This window comes from Argentina silus (assembly GCF_951799395.1).
Source record: "Argentina silus genome assembly, chromosome: 8".
In the NCBI taxonomy this organism is placed as follows: domain Eukaryota; kingdom Metazoa; phylum Chordata; class Actinopteri; order Argentiniformes; family Argentinidae; genus Argentina; species Argentina silus.
This window is the reverse complement of record NC_139662.1, coordinates 17,290,584-17,314,408: the sequence shown is the minus strand read 5'-3', so window position 1 is coordinate 17,314,408 and position 23,825 is coordinate 17,290,584. Positions and strand designations below refer to the sequence as shown.

The window sequence follows — 23,825 nt, the reverse complement described above, 5'->3', positions numbered from 1 at the left end:
CTCCCTCCCTCTCTCTCTCCCTCCCTCTCCCTGATGTAATGGAAGCCTCTGACTTGTCACGCACATCTTAACAGATTATTCCGTAGGATTAAATATTTTCCTCCCCATCTATCTTTCTCTCCCTCTCTTGATGCAGCGGCTTATTGAAAGCAAAACACTGCCTTCTAGTGCAGACTGGAGCAGCCAGCTATCATCTCCTAAGGGGTGCTGGAGCCAAACTATTTGATGACCACAGATACAGAGGTCTGAAATAAGAGAAGCGTTGTAGTGAATTGAAGTCAAATCCCACATAAGGAACACCTGCTGCTCATCTCCTGCCATTGTCCTACATTGTGTGTGACAGCCACAAGTGGATAGAAGGGCTTAGAATGCTGTATATTTGGACGTGGATCTGAAGTATTGTATGAGGTTATACTTCAGAATGATGCCTTTCTTCCTGTCAATGTAGCACACACAGTCTTGATCTTGCAGGCTTGGTCTTGATACCACTCAAGACTACATGAGAGGAGTCTTGGTCTCATCCTGGTCTCGAAACACTTGGTCCTGGTCTGGGTCCTCATAGTGTATAGTCTCTACTCATGCCCTCAAGATACACCACTTAGTACCATTTCTTGTAAGGTGACACAACACAAAATCTACCTTGCTGGATGGGTACGCAATGACTTATATGATAAAATGCCTTATCTTTCTAAAATCTGGTGTCAAGGTCGAGCACTGGCCTTACCTATTTTACGTTTGTTTACAATAATATGTTTTCCGCTGTTAGAAAATGTAGCATACTGTATGTACATTTTCAAATTTACAGTGCAGCTAGAGAGGGCATGGCAACATGCACAACTACACGCTTCCTCTTTAACATGTGTGAGTATCATAGTCTCCTACATGACAAAAGTACCTAATTCCATTGATTCACATCTATCGATATCATCCCATGTAGATGGGGAACTTGATCTACCAGAGCTAGAGCTAACAAATGAGCTAACATGAGCTCGAGCTACTGTACCATGAGCTACTGGTGCCCATAGGACAAAATAAGATCAAATCAATCAAAGATGGGGCGCTGAGTGGCGTAGCACACTAATGCGCATGCCACGTAATCGCAAGGTTCCTGGTTCGATTCCGACCCTCGACATATCTTGCATGTCATCCCTCCTCTCTCTCTCTCTCCCATCCTTCCTGTCAATCTCTACTGTCTCTATCCCAATAAAGCAGAAATGCCCTAAAAACATATATATATATATATATATATATATTTTTTTTTTTTTAAATCAATCAAAGATTTCTTACTGTCTGTTGTTGGTTCCCTGTCTGTTGTCTGTTCCCCTCTGCTTGGCTTTGATTTATGGATTTATAGCAGACTATTAATATAGCATAAACCTTTGCTTAACTGACTTACCTGGCTTACCACTACATTTTCCCTAAAGACGTGGAGGAGGGATGTGAAATTCTGGAGACTGCTCAAGTACAACATTGGCTGTACCTGCTCTGGAGACTGCTGCGTCTACTGTGCTCAGCATGTTATCTGTCTCAATGACATGTATGTTTTAATTTAATAAACAGTTGTGTTGGGGTTTGTTTTAACTTGCCAACACTGCCACCTCATGGAGGAAAAAGAAAGGACAATCAAACCCCACATATTAAAACAACATAACCCATCTATTTTACTGTTGGTTTGAAGCTACAATGAACATGATGATTATTCTGGTTTTATGACAGCAGCAATTCATCATAACATAACATCGTCGTCATCGTCGTCGTCGTCATCATCAGCGTCGTCATCATCATCATCAAATCAGACCCAACACACACTAACATGATTAAGAACACAAATCACACACGTGCATGCAGGAATTAAAACGTGACAAATATGAAATATATTGCATGAATTCAAAACTAATCATGTCACAATATGATTTTTTTTCGAAGTTAAACATATAATAACATTTTCATTGATTGATTCTCAGTAATACAGTCCACTACCTATAACCATACAATATATATAAAACAGAGAGATTTACAGGCGTGATTTTAGGTCATAGTGATCTTAGTGAACTGATACCATAGCCTATTGTATGTCAGCGTAAAGATGTTGGAAAGTAATCTACCTCCGTCTCCCGCTCTTATCGTGAGCTTTATCATGGGGATTGCATAATCTCATCTCATCATAATCTCATCTGAGATCCTCAGGGACTCCTCTAATTCAGTGGTCTATTGAACCTCCAGAGACCAGAGAGGAACTCATTGGTGCACTATTGAACTGGGGGGTGTTCAGCTGTGATGCGTTCAACTCTGGTCTTGGTGTGTGAAAGATACCCCCCCCCCACCCCACCCCCCCAAGTGCTAAATCATGCCTCACGGCGTTCCGGGCTCTCTACATCTCGCAACACCTCTGATTTGATTTTCTATCTCTCTCTCTCTCTCTGAACTGAACCGAACCGGTTCAACCCTTTTCAGTTGATTTATCAGTTTTAAATTGTGTGAGCTAGGCCTGTTCCTTTGAAGTTTGTCAATTTTATGTTAACCCGTTGTTGAATACAGTAGCGGACTGGCCATCTGGAGCACCGGGCCGATCTGTGGGCTGCAGGGCCAGTGGATGGACCGGTAGATCTGTGGGCTGCGGGGCCAGTGGATGGACCGGTAGATCTGTGGGCTGCTGGGCCAGTGGATGGACCGGTAGATCTGTGGGCTGCAGGGCCAGTGGATGGACCGGTAGATCTGTGGGTTGGGGGGCTGGTGAGCGACACAACCCAAAATGAGCGACGCAGCCACAGCTACTCCATAGCAGGCCCATTGGTCCATCGCGCAACGCTGCCCTGAAAAAATACACCAGCAAGACTGGTTTTACCCTGTGCCTCTGTGTTGACCCTCTGTTGTACCCTGTGCCTCTGTGTTGACCCTCTAACCCAAACCCTATGCCCTGCTACAACCTGGAGTAGACTGAAACCCCTACAAGCCTCAATTCAACCCTTTGAAAAAGACAGCCAGAGCTAGGAGGACAGGCCAACAGAATAGCTAATGCGTTCTATCTAAGAATGTAATTTATCGCAACATGAGCAGGAAAGGAAAATAACATTTCAATTGTGTTGGCTAATTATTATTACAATTGCTCTGTAACCTTGGGGTTGTTAGATTGTTTTTCATCATTTTTTCCCCACTCTGGTAAAAAGTCAGAGCAATGAAGATAATGAATACAGTGCAGAAATGGAGGTGCTAACTAAGTCTGCCATCGTGGTGGAGGCAGTGAAAGTATGCCAACTGACATTCAGATAGAGAGGATGCTTTTAGGAAAAACTGAATAATGTTACGCTCAAGTACTTGACCTACAGTATAAAGAACTTGAGAGTGAGAGTGTATAAATCTAATAATTTAATTAAATCAAGTAAAGTAATGCTGACCCACACAATGTGTTGGTAGATTGTGAGAGTATAGCCGTGTAGATATCAGATATCAATACTGTAGGCAATACGTACAGTAGCAATGTACTGTATGTGAGACATTGATTGATTTAATACAGTGTATTATTGATTATTATTCCCACTCTGCGTTCCAGGCTCTCTACATCTGGCAACACCTCTGACTCTGATCTGATCTCTCTCTCTCTCTCTCTCTCTCTCTCTCTCCATCTATCTATCTATCTATGTCTCCTACCCCCGCACCCTCTGCTTGGCATCTCTGCTCTCCACTCTCTCCCCCTCCCTCCCCATCCTCCTCCCCCTTCCCTTTCCCCTCCTCAGCTCGACACCACAGCAGTGCAGCGCAGCTCTCCAGTCCACCTGACCCTGCGTGCTGCTCACACTGCACCACCAAGATCCTGTAGACCTCCAGCAGGACGATGAGTATGTTCTTGCAGGTGAAGAAGATCATCAGCTGGTTGAGGACGTTCTCCCGGATCATGAGGTAGAGGCGGAAGAGGAGGAAGGGCCCGTCCTGGAGTCCCACTGTCAGTAACAGGCTCCACACCTCACTGGAGCAGCACGAGGTATAGGAGGAGGAGGGGGAAGCTCCAGGCACATACTCCACGCCACCCAAGCTTCTCTCAGAAGAGTGCTCCCCCTGGGGAGTGGTGGGTTGGATCTGGCACTTGGGAGGGCTGGTCTGGGTCAGGACCAGCGGGAACTGCATGAGGGCCCAGGAGAAGAGGGCCAGACCCATGATGATGATGGCCCGGTTGGTCTTGACCTCCGGTTCCTTGAAGGTGTCAAAGATGTCGAGGATGTCGGCGCCCAGGCCCACGTACACCATGAGGAGCTGGGAGAGCTGGTCGCGGGACATATCTCCCTTGGGCATTAACCAGCGGCCCAGCACCAGGATAATCAGCATGGTCTGCTCCAGCCCTGCTGCCCAGTTCTCTGGGTCCAGCTGGACAATGCCCTGTGTCAGTTAACACATCACCCAAGAGCCATAAGACATCACACGTAAAGGACTCACAAGGACCAAGAGTGAGTCTATCCTGACTTTAATTGTTGATTACCGACTCCTAGTTCCCAAATTCTCCAGGATTAAAAAACGATCACTATGCAAACATCAAACAGAACTATAGGGCAAAGTGCTCCCAATCCTACATGAAAGGAAACTCCATGTGAGGGTTAGATCTGAGAGTATTTAGAGAATGTCTATGAGAACTTCTTCTCAATATGTCAATAACACATCCTCCTAATACTTTATTCCCCAGATCTACATCTCATCTGTTCCGGTTAAATGTGCCTGGGGGAGGCGGAGGGGGAAGGTTTATGGTGCAACACCTACCGCTGCGATGGGGATGTGAGTCAGCAGATGAAGCTCATGGCCTGAGGAAGCGTTGACGGGCAGCTTGGACTGCAGTAGGCTGAGCTCCAGGAACCAAATGGAGGGGATGACAGTACTGAGGTACAGAAAAACCATGGGGGAGAACCTAAAAGCAGAAACCCAAGAGGGAGGAGGAAGGTCTATTTTTACTGACAATCACAGGTTTTTTTGGCCAGTCAGTAAAAAGAAACCCTTTTCCGAAAGAAGTGTCCCATTTCAGACGGCAATTATTCTCATCATGTATGCAAATCCCACTTGACAGTGCAAAGCCTTCTGCGTGAGGAGAAAACATCAAAGTGAGACGAGTAGAGAGAGGCCCGGAGTAAGCTTCAGTCACAGCATGCCCTCTCTTCGGAAATACATATGAAAGAAGAAGAGGGCTGCAGTATTGTTATGTTTTGAATCAGCAATTACATAATTTCCTGACATCCCTTTCGAAGGGTGTGTGATAGAGGTCGACCCTAGGTCATGCCAATTCAGCTCAGGCCCAGAGCGAGTCTGTTCAGTTACTGGAGAGGAAGGACTGAGGCTGGAAGGATTGTAGCGCCACAGAAAGAAAGAGAGGTGATGGAGTGATGGAGGGAATAAGAGAGAGGGGCCGATAAACACGCATGGCTGATGTGTCATGGGGAGTAGAGTGCTTTCAGCAAGTGAGAAAGGCTGAGTTTAAAAAAAAAATAAAATAAAAAAAAAACATTTGTGAGAGAGAGAATGAGAGAGACAGAAATGTTTTATGAGAGAAAGGGAGAGAGAGACAGAACGAGATAATAAAAAAGAGAGAGAGGAGAGTTGTTGTTTTTTGGCTGAGTTCTACTAGTGTATTACAATATCTGCCTCTCACCACCTCAGGCAGTGGCTTGTAAATCGTTCAACCAGTCATGAGGTCAGGAGTTATTTATTTATTTTTTGGGCTGGCCCAGGGAATGCCCCCGGTTGGGGCTGAAGTCCTGCCCCAACAGCCAGCGTATTTCCACAAAGACTGCAGCCAACAAGTAATTGGCACACCTGAGGCCAATTAAGTCTTAAGGCCACTCTGGCATTGGACATTTAAGCCTCAGTCTCAATATTGTTTGTGGCTTCCTTGTGGCAGTAGCCAAGTGCCCATAGGAACTGAACTGAACTGAACTGAACTGAACTGAACTGAACTGAACTGAACTGAACTGAACCAGTTCAACCCTTTTCAGTTGACTTATCAGTTTTAAGTTGTGTGAGCTAGACCTGTTCCTTTGAAGTTGATACATTTTATGTTAGCCCTTTGTTGAATAAATACGCCAGGAAGACTTGGTTTTACCCTGTGCCTCTGTAATTATCTCTCATCAATACCCTCCTTGCTGCCAAACCCTATGCCCTGCTACAACCTGGAGAAGACTGAAACCCCTACAAGCCTCAATTCAACCCTTTGAAAAAGACAGCCAGAGCTAGGAGGACAGGCCAACAGAATAGCTAATGCGTTCTATCTAAGAATGTAATTTATCGCAACATGAGCAGGAGAGGAAAATAACATTTCCTATGAAATTAATAAGTTCAATTGTGTTGACTAATCATTATTACAATTGCTCTGTAACCTTGGGGTTGTTAGATTATTATTATTCCACTCAGGCAAAAAGTCAGAGCAATGAAGATAATGAATACAGTGCAGAAATGGAGTCGCTAACTAAGTCTGCCATCGTGGTGGAGGCAGTGGAAGTACTTTTAGGAAAAACTGAATAATGTTACGCTCAAGTACTTGACCTACAAGTACAGAGAACTTGAGAGGGAAGTGTATCAATTATAATAAATGGATGCCAGCCGACTATTTAGGAAACACTGATATAAATGGTGCATAGTGGGTAATGTTCGTATGTGTTTTATTTGTATGTTTTTGTGATTGTTTTTAACTACCTGCACAGGGAATTCGCTTTCTGGCGGAAACTGGAGCATTTATCGATGTGCATTGTCCCTTAAAGTTAAATACATTTCATTAAATCAAGTAAAGTAATGCTGACCCACACAATGTCTTGGTAGATCGTGAGAGTGTAGCCCTGTAGATATCAATGCTCTATACAATACATTGGTAAACAGTAATGTACTGTATGTGATATATTGATTAATTTAATACAGTGTATTGTTGATTGTATATGTGGCATTTGTCATTTACCATTTCCACTCTGCGTTGCGGGTGCACTTGATGGTGACTGCTATCTCCACCCCCAGCAGAGCCACACCTGTCAGCAGCAGCCAATAGAGAGGCTCCCCTTTGACCACAACCACACGCCACACGGTCACTACGCCGTGGACCGCAAACAGGAAGCGGCTCAGCAGGGCCAGCAGGATGTTGAGGACACGACACATCCTGTGCCAGATGTTCCCACAGAGGAGGAAGAAGCTGCACCCTAGACACTGATCTAATGTCAGTTTCATGTTTTCCTCCTGATGGTTATGGTTAGGTTAAAGGGATAATTCACCCAAATTCCATTGGTTTTTTTAGCCATCTAACCAATGAGCCATCTAACCAATTTTTAATTTGGGTGAATTTACCCTTTAATGTCTCATGAAGACTACAGTAGATATAGCAATTTCTACCCTTAGTTTCTTCAGTGCAATGTGTGAGGCTTTATCATACTGTGAGTGTGATGATGTAGTTAGTTAGTGTAGGGTGTAGTTAGTTAGTGTGGGGTTTAGTTAGTTAGTGTGGGGTTGTGTAGTGCGGCCGATGCTGTAGTTAGTATGAGGGGTTCAAGAATGGTATTGCATTTGTGCAGCCATCAGTGGTTAATGACACGACAAGGCTTGTACTGTATATTATTGTTTAAAATGAGGCACACATACTCAACAGTGTTTGTGGTTAGTGTGTGTAAGATGTACTGTAACAGTGGTTTGGGGCTAAAGGACCTCAATATGTCAGCAAACAAAGACATATTAAGAAGGTACTCAACAAATAATGCAGAGGTATCCAAAAACAGAGCTTTCCTTTGCCTATAAACATTTCCATCTGGAATATGGCCATATCATATATCTCATGATGACCAATAGTTGTGGTTAGTTTGTATGGGGGACCAACTAATTTAGATTTTGGTCATCCTGTGAGTCTGTTAGGTGAAACCATGCAAGCAATTACTGATTGCGAACTGTGAGTGGAGCCAAAGTGCGTGCGTGTGTGTGTGTGTGCATGCGTGCGTGCATGCGTGCGTGCGTGTGTGTGAAATTAGTAAGTATGTGTTACAAAACTGTCAACATCAAAGGGCAGCACAGAAACATCAAAAGGAATAGTACATTTTACATACATTCATTTTGTACAGCTATGATCATGATGACTCATAGTGAAGCTTTTAGCCGACCTAGTCATTTCCATGCTTCTCAGTTACTGCTGGTAAGTTTTAAATTTTAAGGTTAATGGTCACCAAATTTAAACTGCAAAGGTTATTTAATCTTTGAATTACACTCAAATTAATTACCAATATACAACAGGATAAACCATCTTTGTGATGATCCCAAAAATTCTACACATGTATAGTAGTCTATCGGATATACAAAAAAAATATTTGGACACGTAATACCAGAGGAATTTCATCATAAAAAAAAATATACAGCTAATTGTCTGACTTACAAATTGATATTGGTCCAAGTCTTTGTAGAGATTGGTTGAATGAACCTCCAATAGTTCTTCCAAAAGTTTCAGATGCTTTTGTTTTTCTATATACTGTAGAGCAGTCAATGGAAATGCATTCCCTGACTTGTTCAATATGATATGGCTAACTTGCGTCCCTGGTCTGCCTTTTAAATGACCCCCCTTTGTGAACTCCCCATACAAACATTCATCCACCCCTTTGCTCCCACCATTGCCCATGTTAACCCAACTAGATGAATAGGCACTGCAGATAGGTGTGCGTGCGTGCACGGTTGCGTGTGTCTTTGTATGTGTGGACATGCGTGTGTGTGTGTGTGTGTGTGTGTGTGTGTGTGTGTGTGTGTGTGTGTGTGTGTGTGTGTGTGTGTGTCTCCACTGGGTGCCATCGTAAGTGAAGGGCAGCAGATAACACTTCCTGCCCCTGCGACCACATCTTCATCGCCATCCGTCATCCGTCATGATGTCACCTCTCCGAGCCTAGAACAAAGTTATCTCCTCTGGAGGAGCCAGCCTGCAGTGGGCACGATCAAAGGGCGTCCAGCCCTGCCCTTCCCCACCCAGGCCTGGCCCCGGTCAGCACTGCTGGGCCTGATAAGAGCCTTGCACACCAGCCACCACACATAGAAAACATGGACCAAAAAACAACAACCTCTGTATCATTGTACAGTACAGGAGGTTACAGTAGCTGGGGATACTGCACATTAAGTCTTTCTTAGTGGTGACATTGCAATTACGAGACATAACATTGTATTATCAATGTCATGTTGCTCTTTAGTTATTGCTAAACTACATATTGTGGAGATGGACTGTTCCATATTGGAATGGCCAAGCATTTGCTATGTTACATGTTGATGGTGAGACATTACAGTGTTACTACCCAGGTTAAGAGCAACTTGAGGTAACATGTTACCCATCTGGCAGCAAATACATAATTAGGTCACTGTCGTTACGCTACTTGGCATTTACTTCATGTAGGCTACATGTACACTATGCATACCTGGGTCAGCCATGTAGATATATAGGGGACCAGTACAGAGTGAATCTTTTGATAACTAGTGTGCTGCCTCACTATTCTGAAGTTGCACCCAATTCCCCTGTTCAAGTTTAACTTTTACACAAAGGGACATTCTGCCTCAGATCATTTCAATTATGAATATCGCACAATTCTCAAAGTGCATAGTCTTAGAGTCCGATTAAATTATTTAACACGACTCCAATTAGTCTATTTCTCTAACTGAAGTTGAGTCGATATATATAACAGTAGGAATGGGGGGGGGATATTCCATTGCAAAGTAGATAAAAGAGAATAGCCACTGAAGCCAACATACAGATTCTACTCATAGATCCCTCTATCTTAATGTCTGCAATGTTACTAAACATTTACAGGAAGCTTTGACACACTTTTTTAACAGTCTTAAGAGAGGATTCCAGTTGTTCTCGACAATCACGATAAAGAATTCGAAAATAAAGTGAGGTATCAAAAACTTGGAGTGAATATTTCCATCTTGGAGGTACGGACACAGGTAATGGAGGAAGTACTTTAATGATGAGAGGAAACAGGCAGAACTGGCAGGAGGAGATAAGACACTGTGCAGCCAAATCAAAACTAGGGCTGGAAAAAGGGCTGGGTGGAGGAATTAGAGAAGGAGAAATAGAGGAGGGGGGGGAGGGGGGGGGGGGTATCAGCCATGCAGAATAATAGGCTACACCTCATCTCATCAGTCCTGCGTTTGGACCATTTTTAATTTCAGAGATAATAGCAGTACCACCCTTGATTGTGTTAAGGAGTTTAGCTAACTACAATAATTGTGCGCATTTGTTTTCAGAGATAGTAAATAGTGTATGCTTTTCTATGCTCCTGGTGTGAGCAGGAAGTTACTTTTTATACCCTGTTGGAATTGTTACATGTTTGTTCACAGCTGTGGGTTCCTGGGTAGCAGTCACTATCTAGAGGATAGTGGGTAGGGTCGCTAGGGGTTAAAGTTCAGTAGCTGGGCTATCATACAGTGGAGCCTGACTCAGGATATGACATCAGCGGGCACTCAAGGCTCGCCAAGTCGGCAGTCATTGTACTCTTATTGTCCGTCAAGACATTTTCTGTTAGTTTAGTTCATATATCAGTTTCTTCTGAAGCCTAGTGTATATTTAGGCCCTGGTAAATACAGTGCCCCTGTATAAGTCCCAGAGTTCAAAGTGGGCACAGTCAAAAGATCTCCACAAGATATATACACCTGTCCTTAGCAGCATATGATACCCAGTCCTGGCCCGTCCTGGCTCACATGGTGTACGCCACCCAGTAGATCACATTGACAGCGGCAAAGGCGGCAGGGAACACGGCCCTTGCGTAGATGTCGATCGTGTCGGCATCGATGGGCCTGCACACGCACTTGGAACAGCACTTCTTCTCGACCTCGCACTCCTCCGCCCCGGCCACCAGCTTGGCCCCCCGCACCCTCCTGGGCTCCACCACCACCTCCCCCCCCCCCTCGCCACCGCCACCAGGGGTGTCGGCGCCGGACCGCTGGGCGCGGCTGTGGCGATTGGAAATCATGACTCCCTGGTTCATGCCAGTGGCAGAGAGGGAGAAGAGCACCATGGCCTGCTTGCCGTTCTTCACGATGGACTGGACACGTAGGGAGAGACAGAAGACAGGAGCGTGTCAATAGGTTGTGCATAGCATCTATTGCGTTTTATAGCACCTATTCTTACCTCAATGTGCCTTGAACGTTGTCCTCCTTCCTCACTTCCTTCTCAAAAGGCATTGGAGGAGAAGATACAAGGCTCACTTCCTAGATATTCTTCTCTAATGCTTTTTGGAAAGGAAGCGAGCAGAGAGGATGTGAGGAACAGAGGAAACTATTGGGACACAGCCATTATCTTTACCTCAGAGCTCAGCTTTTTGGCCTTGGTCTTGGCCTTCTCCTTGAGCCTGTAGTCGGCGTTGTAGTGGGCGAAGGCGTACTCGATGAGGGCGGCAAACACAAACACGTAGCAGATCCAGAAGTAAACGTCTAGGGCTTTGATGGCCGAGGCTCGCGGGAGGGAGGAGCGCGCGCTCACCATCAGAGTGGTCATGGTGAGGACCGTGGTGATCCCTGCAAAAATATGTTACGTAAATAGCTTTGTGGTATAAATGTAACAATTACAGTAAACATTATTTACGATCTATTCACTTTGTTGTAGAATCTTTATTGCGGTATGATGAAATCAGTGTTAGGGCCTTGAGTTTTCCTGACAACCTGACGTGGTGAAAACTGCAGCCCTGGTCAGGTTCCTGGTCAGGTCACGTGGTCTGGAAAAACTCAAGAACCCTATAACAGTGTTATATCATCAGTTAAAAGCCTACAGTACGCTCACTGCAACCATTGAAATACTATTCATGTGGTACCAACCCAAGGATACCCTTGCCGGGACAGCCGTTTGGCTGATCCAAAAGGACACCCAGGACATGGCGACCAACAGGATGGAGGGCATGTAGGACTGGATAATGTAGACGCCTCGGTTGCGCCGCAGCGAGAAGCGAAGGCTGAGTCGAGGGAAGCGTCCAGCTTGGGGGTGAAAAAAGTAGAGTAGAGTTACAGTAGCTTCTTGGCTTAAAAAGGCATATTATCTAATGCCTTTCTCAAAACCAGTCTCTCCCTCACTTGAAAAAGTTGATGCATTCTGTCTGTGCATACAAGATACCCGCAGGCTGTGCCTTCAAAGGGAATGTATAGTATAAGAACTGTAGGTTCTCTCTTTTCCTTTACTTTGGAGGCACCCCACCAGGTGCATAGCATTGATCATAGCATTGAGTACAGCATAGTGAAAGAGGCATATTTGAGGAGCTCTTCACAGTCGGCCAAGTGAACAGAAATCTCATGGACACGTACATTGGCTTTTCAGTATTAGTAACCATGGTGATGGTGAAAAAGGAGGAGGAAAAAAATCAAAGCTCACCGGATTTGAAGTTCATCATCTCGGTGACGAACCTGTAGTCGGTGATGGTGAACTGGGACAGCTCCAGCTTGTCCAGTCCGTGAATGTGTATCTGACTCTCCGACCAGTGGTACACAATGTCCTCAGAGGAGTAACCGTCTGGAATAAAATACGGTCACAGAACAAAGAACCAGACATTTTATTGGTCCTCTCGGACATTATCTCGTAAATAATGTACCGCAAGGGCTGTCTGTTTGTTTAATAGTGCCTTTTCTTACGTGTCTTGCAAGAAAGAGGAGCTTGTTACAGGGCTCATTTACCAGTACTTTGTCATATGTGCCAGTACTTTCTTGATAGTCTACAGTGGCTTCCTCTCCTTGCCTCTTTCCCTTCATCCTCACAGATCTAACAACACAGATACTGTTGGTCAGAATAGACCTAGAAACCAGAATTGCTTCCACTTATCCAGTGTTTTCAGATCGGCAAGGATGAAGGGAAGGAGACGAGGAGAGGAAGCCACTGGGAGCTATTGAGATTTGCTGGTCAGACCAAAGCTCTGGTTGAACACTCTTCAAATGGATCCTTCCTTCCTCTCCTCCTTGAAGAAATCACTGACCTGACATCAATGGATTGGTGAAAGCAATGCAGAGAGAAATTCTTTGACCAATCCCAATATTATAAGGTCAAGGAAGGAAGGAAGAAAGTATGCATTTTTAATGTATTAGAACGGGGCTGTAAAAAGAACCACTTCCACACGTACAGCTCTCCAGGTCCAGCATGCACTCCTGCTCATCCATGGGGTACTTGGTGAGATCCATGTCACACGCCACAGTTGATGTGATTCTATGGCGAGAACACAAAGGTCAGTTTAAAACTGTTGGGGTTTTTTGTTGTTGTTTTTTTAAAGGAGAGTGGAATCCCTCCTATACCTCCCTCCTCTTCCTCTCCCTCCCCCCCACTCTACACCTCCTCCTTTACCTCCCCGCCCCTCCTATTCCTCCCTCCTCTTCCTCTACCTCTCCCCCCCACCCTTACTCTACTCCCTCTCCATCCCCTCCTATTCCTCCCTCCTCTTCCTCTACCTCTCCCCCCCACCCTTACTCTACTCCCTCTCCATCCCCTCCTCTTACTCCCTTCCGTACCTCCCTCTCCCTTCCACTCTACACCTCCTCCTTTACCCCCCACGCCCCTCCTATTCCTCCCTCTTCTTCCACTCCTCTCTCGCCCCCTACCTTTTCTCTACTCCCTCCCCATCCCACACTTTTCTTCCTCCTTTACCCCCCCCCCCCCCCATCCACTCCTCTTCCTCTTTTATCCCCGCCTCCGGCCCCACTCCTTCCTCACCGGCTGCTGTAGAGGATGACCCCGTCGGGCTGCAGGCGGATCAGCTTGTTCTCCACGGTGACATCGTGGAACCAGGCGGACTTGGCGTTGACTATAAAGGTGTCGGGGAGCCAGAGCTTGTCCACAAAGCGGCTGTCCAGCCCCAGAGTCATGTTGGTGTGGTTGTAGGCCAGGCGGTCGTCCCGCCAGCTCTGACGCAAGAACACGGTCATTGTGTAGTCCTGCCAAAGCGACATGGAGAGGGACACACACACAGAGACACAAGACACAAAGCTGAGCCATGGGCGTTTTAACTCTGCTGGGTTCAAATAGTATTTGAAGTAATTTCAAATACAGTCCTTGGCTGTGTTTGCCTGGCACAATGGCAACCCCATCCATCTGGAACTCTAGGCAGACACAAGCAAACCATCAAAGTATTTGAAAAAAAATCAAATACTTTTTCAACCCAGGTCTGCTGCTGATATTGTCTGACTTTGAAAGGGGAGACATACTGTCGGGTTGCATTGTAATAGAGACTAGGAGCAGACTTTCGTCAAATACATTGTGTAAAATTAATTTGAATACTTGAGCTGTACTAGATTTAGTTCGCCCGATACAATGTTGGCCCAAAACTGAAAACTCCAAGCTCAATGACAGGCACATAAAATACTTGAAAAGACAACGTAGTCATGAACTATTTAGAATTCCCTATGCCTTTTTAATACTTTCCCCTAACTCCATGACAGTATCAAATTATCATACAACTGATGTGGATGTCGCTTCTGTGATAGTTTCATATCGAGCACTTTTAAATCCTTAAGTAGGATAGATCATGATTATGCAAATAATGAATCTTTATACAGCTATAGTACAGTACCAGGGGGAAATATGGAGACCTTACTGTATGAGGAGCAGCTTAGCTTTGGAAGGTGAATGAATGTATAATTAATAACGTTACCATATTAGCCTCGGAGATGTGGTCAATGCTGGCTACTTCGATAGCCATGGCTACATTCACTGGTGGGCCTGTGGGAAAAGAAGTGAGAAAAGAAAGCAATCCCTCCCTCCCTTCCCATCACACCTCCCATCTCCCTCCTTCCCTGGGTAACCTAAAGGGAGCAAGTGCCATCCCATATATAACATTGCTTTTGGTGACATAGCAGCAAGTGAAGTGACATAGCACCATGAACATTCATAAACATGACATTGGGGCTGTGCTAGGAAGCGCATACATTGCATTCTGTTCTGTCAGCTGACAGTTTGCGCAATGATTAGCATGAATTGTGCTGCAGAGATTGGATGCTACGGGGGGAAATTGAGAGGAAAGCAGATCGGGGTCACTGAAGCAGAACTGAAACGCTATTTATTCTGAACATTAAGGAATCATACATTACCATTCCCCACCATTCAACACTTATCCCTTCAGCATTTATATAAAACTGCATTCTATAGCCCTTCATCATCCTACCCACCAGAAAGAGAGAAGTCATTGAAATGTAGGAGGACAGTCAAAGTCAATGAAACTGACTTTAGAGGATGTTAGAACTAACCATCTTTACTCCCTAATATCTTATCCTGTCACATAGAACTAACCAATAATTACCCATGAGGAGGACAGGAGGATTTATTGATTTATCTACCAAAAACTCCACAAATAATGTAAACAAATATTTTAGAAAGCAAACATCCTATTGTAGCACTCCTTTCTTCAATTTGAAATGGTAAAGGGACACGAGTTGAACAAATAAAGGGAAATCGCACAAACTGATGTATATGATTCCTCAGTGGCCATAAACATCCCTTCAGTTTGCTCTAGCTTGTCTTGGCACTCGGTTCTGACCTGAGTGTGATAGCTCTGGGGGACGTAAGAAAGGACCACATCATTGCTGTAATGTTGTGCAATAGGATTGTCAAAGCGTTGACTGCTGCATAAGCTCTGGTGCTGCTCATTCAAGGACCGCAATCGTGGGTGGCAGTGGTCCTAAATGCATTTTCACCTCTGCTGAGCTGAGTTAAGCTGTGAGGTTGAGAAATCTAGCGCTGTGGTCATTGGATATTTCACATTTGGCAGGCATTCTTAGCATACATAGAAGTCTCCAGCAAACGCTCAGTAACAACTCCATTCATGGAAAGGCCCTCCTCTCTATCTCGTAATCCATGTCTCTTTGATTTCAGAAGCATCATTTTCAATAACACCTTACGCAAACTCAGTCCCCCACCCAATTGTTTTTGTTTGAGATCCTTGCGTCACATTTAAAGTTTTGTAGATTCAAAGCTGTTATTTACATAATGTAAATATAGCCTTCAACTAAGATTTTAGAAAAACAAAAGGCAAATCTTTAGGGCAGGGAGATCTGATCAAATTAATTATGTTGGCATGAGTCTGAAATCATGAAATCATAAGATGAGTAACATTTATGTTCTATACCCAGTCCTGTTATGCTAAGAATGGCTGTAAATGTGAGGGGGTGAAATGCAATCCAATGTCACGAGCAGTAGATCTCATACTCACCTCCTATCCCAGGGCGAAAATTTCGAGCATAGCCCTTCATTAACTCATCCAGATTAGGCAACCAGGATATTTGAATGTCTGTACCTACATAGTCCCCAATGTCACTCAGCATGGCCCTATAGGGAAAAACACAGCAAAGCTTGAGCAATCTGCATCCACAACAAACCTGGAGGAGGCTAGAGAGTCAGTCACAGTGACACAGGATACAGTTGCATTTTCATGTTGAACATACAGCAGCTTTCAAATCAAATTTCCTCAGTCGAAAGGTGAAAATGAAAAGGTGAAAAACCAATGTGTTTTCTTACATTGAACCCTCATGGACTATCTGGTCAGAGAAGAGTTAAGCAAGTTGCCACTATGATAAAGATATCATAAACATTATTCTTATGTTCTTACACAAGTACTTATATTTCATTGATTCATGGTTTTGGGAATAACAGACACAGCTCATAGTGATAAATCATTGTGTGACGCTTACTCACTCTACAGTACAAACGCAAACACAGAGACCAGCACCAGGGGGCAGTGTTCTCTACCAAGAGGGGTCAACTAGTCGGCTACTGAACTGTAGGGCATCATTAACAAGACACAAGGGTATAAGAGTGTCTCATACTTAGAAATAGATTTCATTCTAATTGTACGGTCTCACTCTGCCCCAACTTACAATACATTGGTTTCATAATAGAAGAGCATACTAGGACCCTTCCCTATGTTCATCTTTCACAATATACTATGCCTCATGCAAACACACTCTTACAGCGTTAAACAACAACCCTAAACCATAACTATTATACTGCAGTATAATGGTTTGCATGTTCTTCAGCTACACTGCCACGATGACAAGTGTTTGTTGAGAACAAATGAAGTCAATGATGAAGGAGTAAGCATTTAGCAGATTCCAGTTATACGGCATATGCAGAGGTGTGTCATTTACATTTACATTCATGGCATTTAGCAGACGCCTTTATCCAAAGTGACTTACACCAACACACAGCATTCAAAAGAGTGCAGTATGGTATTGTGATTCTTACCTCACATGACACAGAAAACTGAAAATATCTATATATAAAACTGCCTTTCTATGCATGTCATAGACATGTTGTCTGTCAACCCATGGAATTTGTGCTTACAGCTGTATTTTAGGATTTTAATCACTTCCCATGACAGAAACAGACAAGAACATTGATTGAATTAATGAATCGGAAATTAATCGGAAATGATGGAAATGGCTCAGTGTGTGATTCCTGTAGTCCATCACTAATTGGCAGGTTCTAAATTCGGGTAGAGCTGTTCCTTCACAAACTCACAATGTGCCGAATCTGTGAGGTCACATCAAAACGTGGCTGTCTGTGGACAAACAGGAATATTTAAGTAGCAAACAAATTACGGTACAGATTTCACAGAATATCGTCGGTATAATTAAAAGTCTCTGGATTTTGGTTGATGAATTAAAGGCACAGTCTTTAACTTTTCCAGTCAGAAGTGCTGCCCTACCTCTGCACTTGTTTGTAAAGAGAGGGGTAGGTCCCGTATCTATGTATACAGTATATCATATATGCATAGTGTGCAACTGATTTATTTAAATGCTGTGGTAACTGTTAGCCTGGTTTAAGCACGACTCGAAGTCCATAACTGACTTCAGAGTCTGGGGAGGCCTTTTTATCGTGAAACAATAATGAATAAGCCCTTTGCTGGTTGGAGTAACCCCTGATCTTGTATCTTGTATCTTTTTGAATTAAAGGAACCGTGACGAATGTTTGTCTTAAGAGCCGCCCCATCACTTTTCGCTCCAACGAAAGGAGCAAGGAACGAGATGCTTCACCCAAATGTAAATACAAAGTATGTGAGAACCAATCTATGCGCCTGCTCAGAAGTCGGCTCAAATATGAACTGCTTAACATGGGAGTAAATGAGAGAGAGAAAAGTAGGGTTTACTAGACCAGCATGTGGGTGCAGCGCTCGCTGTGTCCCACCTTGGTCTCGCTTCATCTAGGCTAAGTAATCGCCACATTGTCTTGGGCTTTGGTTTTCACATTTCGCAGACAAACAAATGATATTATTTTATTTTTTTAAAACAGGGTGAATACTGGCAGAACTTCAACCTAGTGTAAGGCCTTGTTCTCATACCGTAACTCTCTTGCGGTGCCTTTCACAACAGGATCTACACCATGCCCACAGTAGAGGAAATGTGATGTCGTAAAGCGCTAATGAGGGTGAGCATCTGATTAGTCTCCAGGGATACAGGGTAAATGCGCCGTGTCCCGCTCTCTCCCCATTCGCTCTCTTTAAAAGCCCCTCAAAGTCAATTTCCCCACTGCTGATAGTTCCTCAAAGCATTTTATTTCTGTTCATTAAGGGGATCTCCCAAGGCCCCTTTTCGCTAGCCATCTGTTTGTGAAGTTCGAACACTGAGATGCGAAGGAGACAAACACAAAAGGAGCAGCCTTCCTCAAATACAGGGACAACTGTTATGTAGTAGTGAGCACTAACAAGCTTAATTAGTCTCAGACAATGACATAAATGTGTACCTGGGCAAAGAGAGCGTCTCCAATCATCCCTGCTATTTTTATGTTGAAAATCCAGAATGTGACAACGCTAAAGCTAGGTGATTAAATCAGTAGATTTAAAATGAACATGGTGGCATTCATCAGATATGGCTGACACCACAAAACACTGCAATACCCCAACTTGGTTAACCAGATACATTTTTACTACAGCCTTTTTTGTTGCTGATAAAAGCTCTTTAAACTTTATATAGCCTTTCCAACACAAACCAAATGTAGTGAAACCGTACTCCTTTCCATTCTATCAGGCCTAAAGCTATTTGGCCCAAGCATATCTGGACCACTCAGCGATAGCATCTGCCTGATATGCACATAAGGAAGACAAACTAAAGGGCATGTCTTTTTACAGCCATGTCTTTTGTTAGGGCGTAAGAGGCTGCCAGGAGGATGTACTGTACCGTACAGGTCAGTGACCTGTTCCAAAGCACCAATAGGAATAACAAGCCAACATTTTGTGATATTTTCTTTTAACAGCTTTCAGCTTTGCCTCTCTGGAGGTCCTCCAATAGTCCTGTAACTCAACAAACCACTGGTATTCCTTCAAATGTAGCTACACATAACAATACAAACATAATAATTCAATGAGAGATTCAAATCCAGCTTTGGTTGCAACACCCGTAAAGACCCGGCTCCAGCAATCTAAGGGCAATGTCAGCCAACATCATCAAATTGGTAAGTTTAGCTAAGAGAACAAGGGTGGACCAAGGCTATGACCTCATGAAGCCAGCCCTGCATTCATATATCAGTATGAGTAAAAACACTATACTCGCTCTAGTACAGTACAGTACAGTACAGTGATTATAAAATGGTTTGTTATTTCTAAATCTGCCCTCCTGAGAGTGGAGAGGATTTTAGCTAGAAAGTGGGTTACTCCTAAGGATTATCACAATCCACAGTGCATGTCACCTGAAACCAGATTTCAGGTCAGCTGTGTGACTGACACCACCACTGTTGCACTGATTCTGGGTTAAAACCATATCACAAGTCTTAATGTTCAAGATAAAATGATCATTACATCTTTACTAGGGTTACTACACAGGTACTGTGTGGGGCGGGTATAGAGCAAGTTTTTAATGTAGTATTTGAATGTTCCCAAAAGATTTGCAAGGTATTTTTGAAATATTTATCGATAGTAATGTATCAGATGAAAGAGTTATTACAAAACCCAAACTTTGTATGTCTTAGCAGAAGCAGAAAAATGGAATACAGAGCTAATCTCAATTCTATTACTGTTGTTTTGGTAAAAATCCAGTCCTACAAGAAATATGATATATACAGTATATGACAATTTAAATACTGTATGACATAATAAAGGTTTTCCTCTTTACTAGTGGCTTTGATGCATTAATCATCAGTGTATTTAATGCTAAACAAGTTATATTTAATGCACTTAAACGAAAAATAGAAATAAGGGATAACTGAAGAAAAAGTGAACGGACAGACAAAGCAGTGTTATCACCTAATGGTACCGCAAAAATCTATGACCAACTACAGGACTGTTGAGGTGTTTTATGATCTGTATTTTCAGAAAAGAGGCTCTGGACGTCCACTTGGTACCTTCAAAAACTTTATTTGCTGTGTGTTATAATATATAGCCTATTTGATTCTCATTTATTATTATGCTATATAAAGTGTAAAGCTACAGTATCACTCTCTACTGTGGCCTAGAGTAGAAACAGACCGTGATAAACTGAGAGATAGAAAATGTTGTGGCATTTCTCTAATGGCATAAGAGGTTTAAGTGACACTTAGGGTAAAGTGACAATCTGTGAAATGCCCACGGCAAAGAAGATTACTTTTTGTACAAAAAGCTATAAAAGAAATTCCAGACGGTGAAAATGTAAGCTGTGGAAAAAAAGCTGACAATACCACAACAGCGGGAGAGATAAGGCCCTGTCAATTAATTTCTCCAAAACACTCAATGAGAAAAGATGTGGAATCAGGAGGTGAAAAAAAAGAAATTCAAATAATCTAACATGGTCTTGAATGCCCGAGACAATATCTTACACTTGGCATTCTCTTTATAAACACATACATGTACACCCCTTTCATTAAAATCTTTTGATCACTGCCTGTCAACTCCACCATCCTCTACTGGTGCTTGTCTTGAGAAGTGATGGGAGGACTCTCTTCTGGATCTACAGCATTATGCTACCCGAAGATACATTTTGCCCTTTTGGTAGCCTAGAGGTTAGAGAGGCCGGCCAGCTATCGGCAGGTTGCTGGTTCGATCCCCACTCTAGGAGGGAGCCGGGTGTGACCCTGTAACTGGAAGGTTACTGGCATCATATCTAAGGTTCCTACCACTGCCGTTGTGCCCTTGAGCAAGGCACCTAACCCCTAACTGCTCCAGGGGTGCGAATTTGGCTGACCCTGTGCCCAGAGCCCAGAGCTCTGTTCTCCCTTTGCATGTGTGTTGTCTCAGAGGGGGGGTGTGCAGTGCGTGTGTGTTGTCTGGGGGGGGGGGAGAGCACGTATCACATTCCTACAATTGATGAAAATTGATTGCATGGCCAGATAAAGAGTCTTCTTCTTCTTCGTCTTCTTCTTCTTTTTACCTGGTGCAATTTGCAACATTGCACAATACACCTAGTCCTCGATAGGGCTTCACTATTTAGAGGCTGAGACCAAGACAAAACAACGATTTCTGGCTGCTGCCAGTGGTAATTAAATGCACTCTCAAGCCATACTGGCCACTTGCAAACTGAGAGTCACATTTTTTGGTCACAGTATTGTGTTATTAGTTATGTATCATTATTATAATAAGTCGTATTATCATACTGAGTCTGTATTATATTAGAATAGATGTTTTGTTTTGCTAATGTGCTTAATTTTTATGGTGAAGACTTATTATGATAGTTGACTCCAATTTCAATAGGCCCCGAGACGTGTGGTAACATTGTAGCAACGCAAACCTTTCACACATGTATGACCACATCGGATCCTATTGATCTCTCCTGACATGAATAACCTTATTTTGCATATAATGGACATTATATTTATGGGTCCCGGAGCTGTAAAACAATATCACTATTGTGGATGTGTATCACGCAACGTGATATTGAGGTCTATCTTCAGGTTTTAGAATGTGTAATAATTTCATTTTACGCACATTACCTTTGATTGGACTGATCCAGAAAATCTAGGTTAGGGAATTAATTCAACATATAGAGGACAAAAATGTTGGACACAGGATGGCTCTATGTGCTTCCAATCCAAATCCAATTTAAAACATGATTTGCAGAAATTTACCAAAAGATTACCAGATTTATAGCTAAACTGTCAGTGTACTAAATATGAGAACATCGCAACAGCTGACCTACAAAACAGCGCAAATTATTCATTTACACATAAACACTTGTCTGGAATAAAATGCTATTGTGGCATATTAAATTCAAATTAAATCTCGATTCAATGATTTCGGAAAGTATCCTATGTCTGACCACAATAAAAGAGCAGGGATTGTAGCCTATATAAAGTCAATCTTACCTGGCAAAAATATTCCCCTCGATATTCAGGAGCGCAAGGCTCGACAACATGAAAGTTATCATCTCCATTTCAACTGCTTGCCAAAGTTTCTCCGAATCGAAATAAATCGAATAAAGGAGGGTATCACAGCAACTGCGCTCCTATGGTCCCATCGTGTGGAAGCAGATCGGGATAAAGTAAACTGTTGTGATGATGACCCATGTTCCGCTCAGATGCGCGCCTCGTCCCTGTCCCAGCTCAGCGCAGAGAACGCTCGAAGTCAACTCTTTCCCTCAGACGACTGTAGTTTACTGAAGCAATCGCTCTCTCTCTCCTTTCGCAGCAGTAGCTCGAGAGAAAGAACCACACTAATCTAGCTCTTACTGCGTTGCCTGCTCTCCGAGCAGCGTCAGATTAAATCGTCCACGCATGGAAAACGCGTGCATTTCGGATGTAGACCCAGGCACGATAGACAATAATATGATGTAATGCGGGGTCTTTACAAACTTTTGACTAATCATTTGTATCTGAACAATTAACTTCAAATGCAATGGCAGCCAGACATGTACTTAGAGCTGTCACCATTTTCAAATGTAAAAATTCAATATTGAGTTAGTGGTCCATATGGGGACATTGAAAAATCATTATGTCAACTAATTACACAAATTCCCACAGGCCGCACCTGCCTTTAAATATCGTTCCTATTTATTTGGGCAGGTAGACCCCAAGGTAAGAGCGCAATAAATAAGGCAATATTCTCTCAATGTAAAAAACTATCTCTAAATTGTCTTTATTTTATCTATGCCTGTAGTTGAATTTTCATATAATTTTCAGTAACTTCAGCCACCATCTCAACAATTCATTTTTTATTTCATCAAATCATTCCCCATCTTAGTGATGTTGAAAGTGTATGAAGCCTATTCATGACAATGCACCTGCCCTGATTTTGTCTGCTCCACCCAAGGGAAGAGAAAGGAAGTGACTCAGAATTAAAAACACTGTCTTTGCTTCCCTGAGGACCTTCCACATGGATTTGTCTTTCAAGTCGTTAAATATCAAGCCACGCTACACAAGACAGTGGATATCCTCTCTCTCCCGCCTACCCCCTCCCCTCTCTCTCTCACGTTCTCTCCACCTTCTCACTCCTCTTCTATCTCTCCTCTCCCACTGGCACTATTGCTCAACTTTAGTCCTTAAAAGGGGATCCTCTGCTTTGCTCACCTACTGTATATTCAAGTTACCCGACGAGTTCCCCTTTTCCTTCATGGTTCAGCTGCTCTGTCACTTGTTGTAATATCATTGACACAGAGGAGCACTATGGACACATAAGAGCATGAAAACATAATGCACTTTCTTTTCCTCAGTAAAATTACGGTATAAGATTGTCAGTCACCAGGATCATGCTAAAAATCTCTGATAACTGGCACTGGAAAGACAGTCACAACCTGCACGATAATACATAACTTTCAATGACTGACTAATGTAAAATCAGAGGCAATTGCATGAGAGAGCCTTTTGGTCAAGGTTTTAGAAATAGAATAGGCCTACTGAATAGGCCTACTGAATAAGCCTACTGAATAAGCATTTACATAAACTTGACAAAAAGAATGTGCAAAAACCTCAAGATTCTATCTTTCTTTTTCTTTTT

General features: G+C 43.2%; 2 protein-coding genes across 2 annotated transcripts; both read right to left on the bottom strand.

Moving 5' to 3' along the window:
• Positions 1 to 3,307: 3,307 nt before the first annotated feature.
• On the bottom strand, positions 3,308 to 7,116 carry LOC310808042 (transmembrane protein 26; the record flags this gene model as incomplete). Its single annotated transcript, XM_083674739.1, has 4 exons — positions 3,308 to 3,320; positions 3,779 to 4,371; positions 4,747 to 4,891; positions 6,923 to 7,116. 4 exons carry the CDS (start codon positions 7,114 to 7,116, stop codon positions 3,308 to 3,310), a joined length of 945 nt encoding a protein of 314 aa, XP_083530865.1.
• Positions 7,117 to 10,667: 3,551 nt separating this feature from the next.
• gabrd (gamma-aminobutyric acid type A receptor subunit delta) lies at positions 10,668 to 22,266 on the bottom strand (the record flags this gene model as incomplete). The annotated part of the gene is made up of 9 exons (XM_083676139.1): positions 10,668 to 11,015; positions 11,276 to 11,487; positions 11,785 to 11,940; positions 12,332 to 12,469; positions 13,071 to 13,153; positions 13,655 to 13,875; positions 14,592 to 14,659; positions 16,146 to 16,261; positions 22,199 to 22,266. The coding sequence occupies 9 exons, from the start codon at positions 22,264 to 22,266 to the stop codon at positions 10,668 to 10,670; spliced, it is 1,410 nt and encodes a 469-aa protein (XP_083532265.1).
• Between the last annotated feature and the right edge of the window lie 1,559 nt (positions 22,267 to 23,825).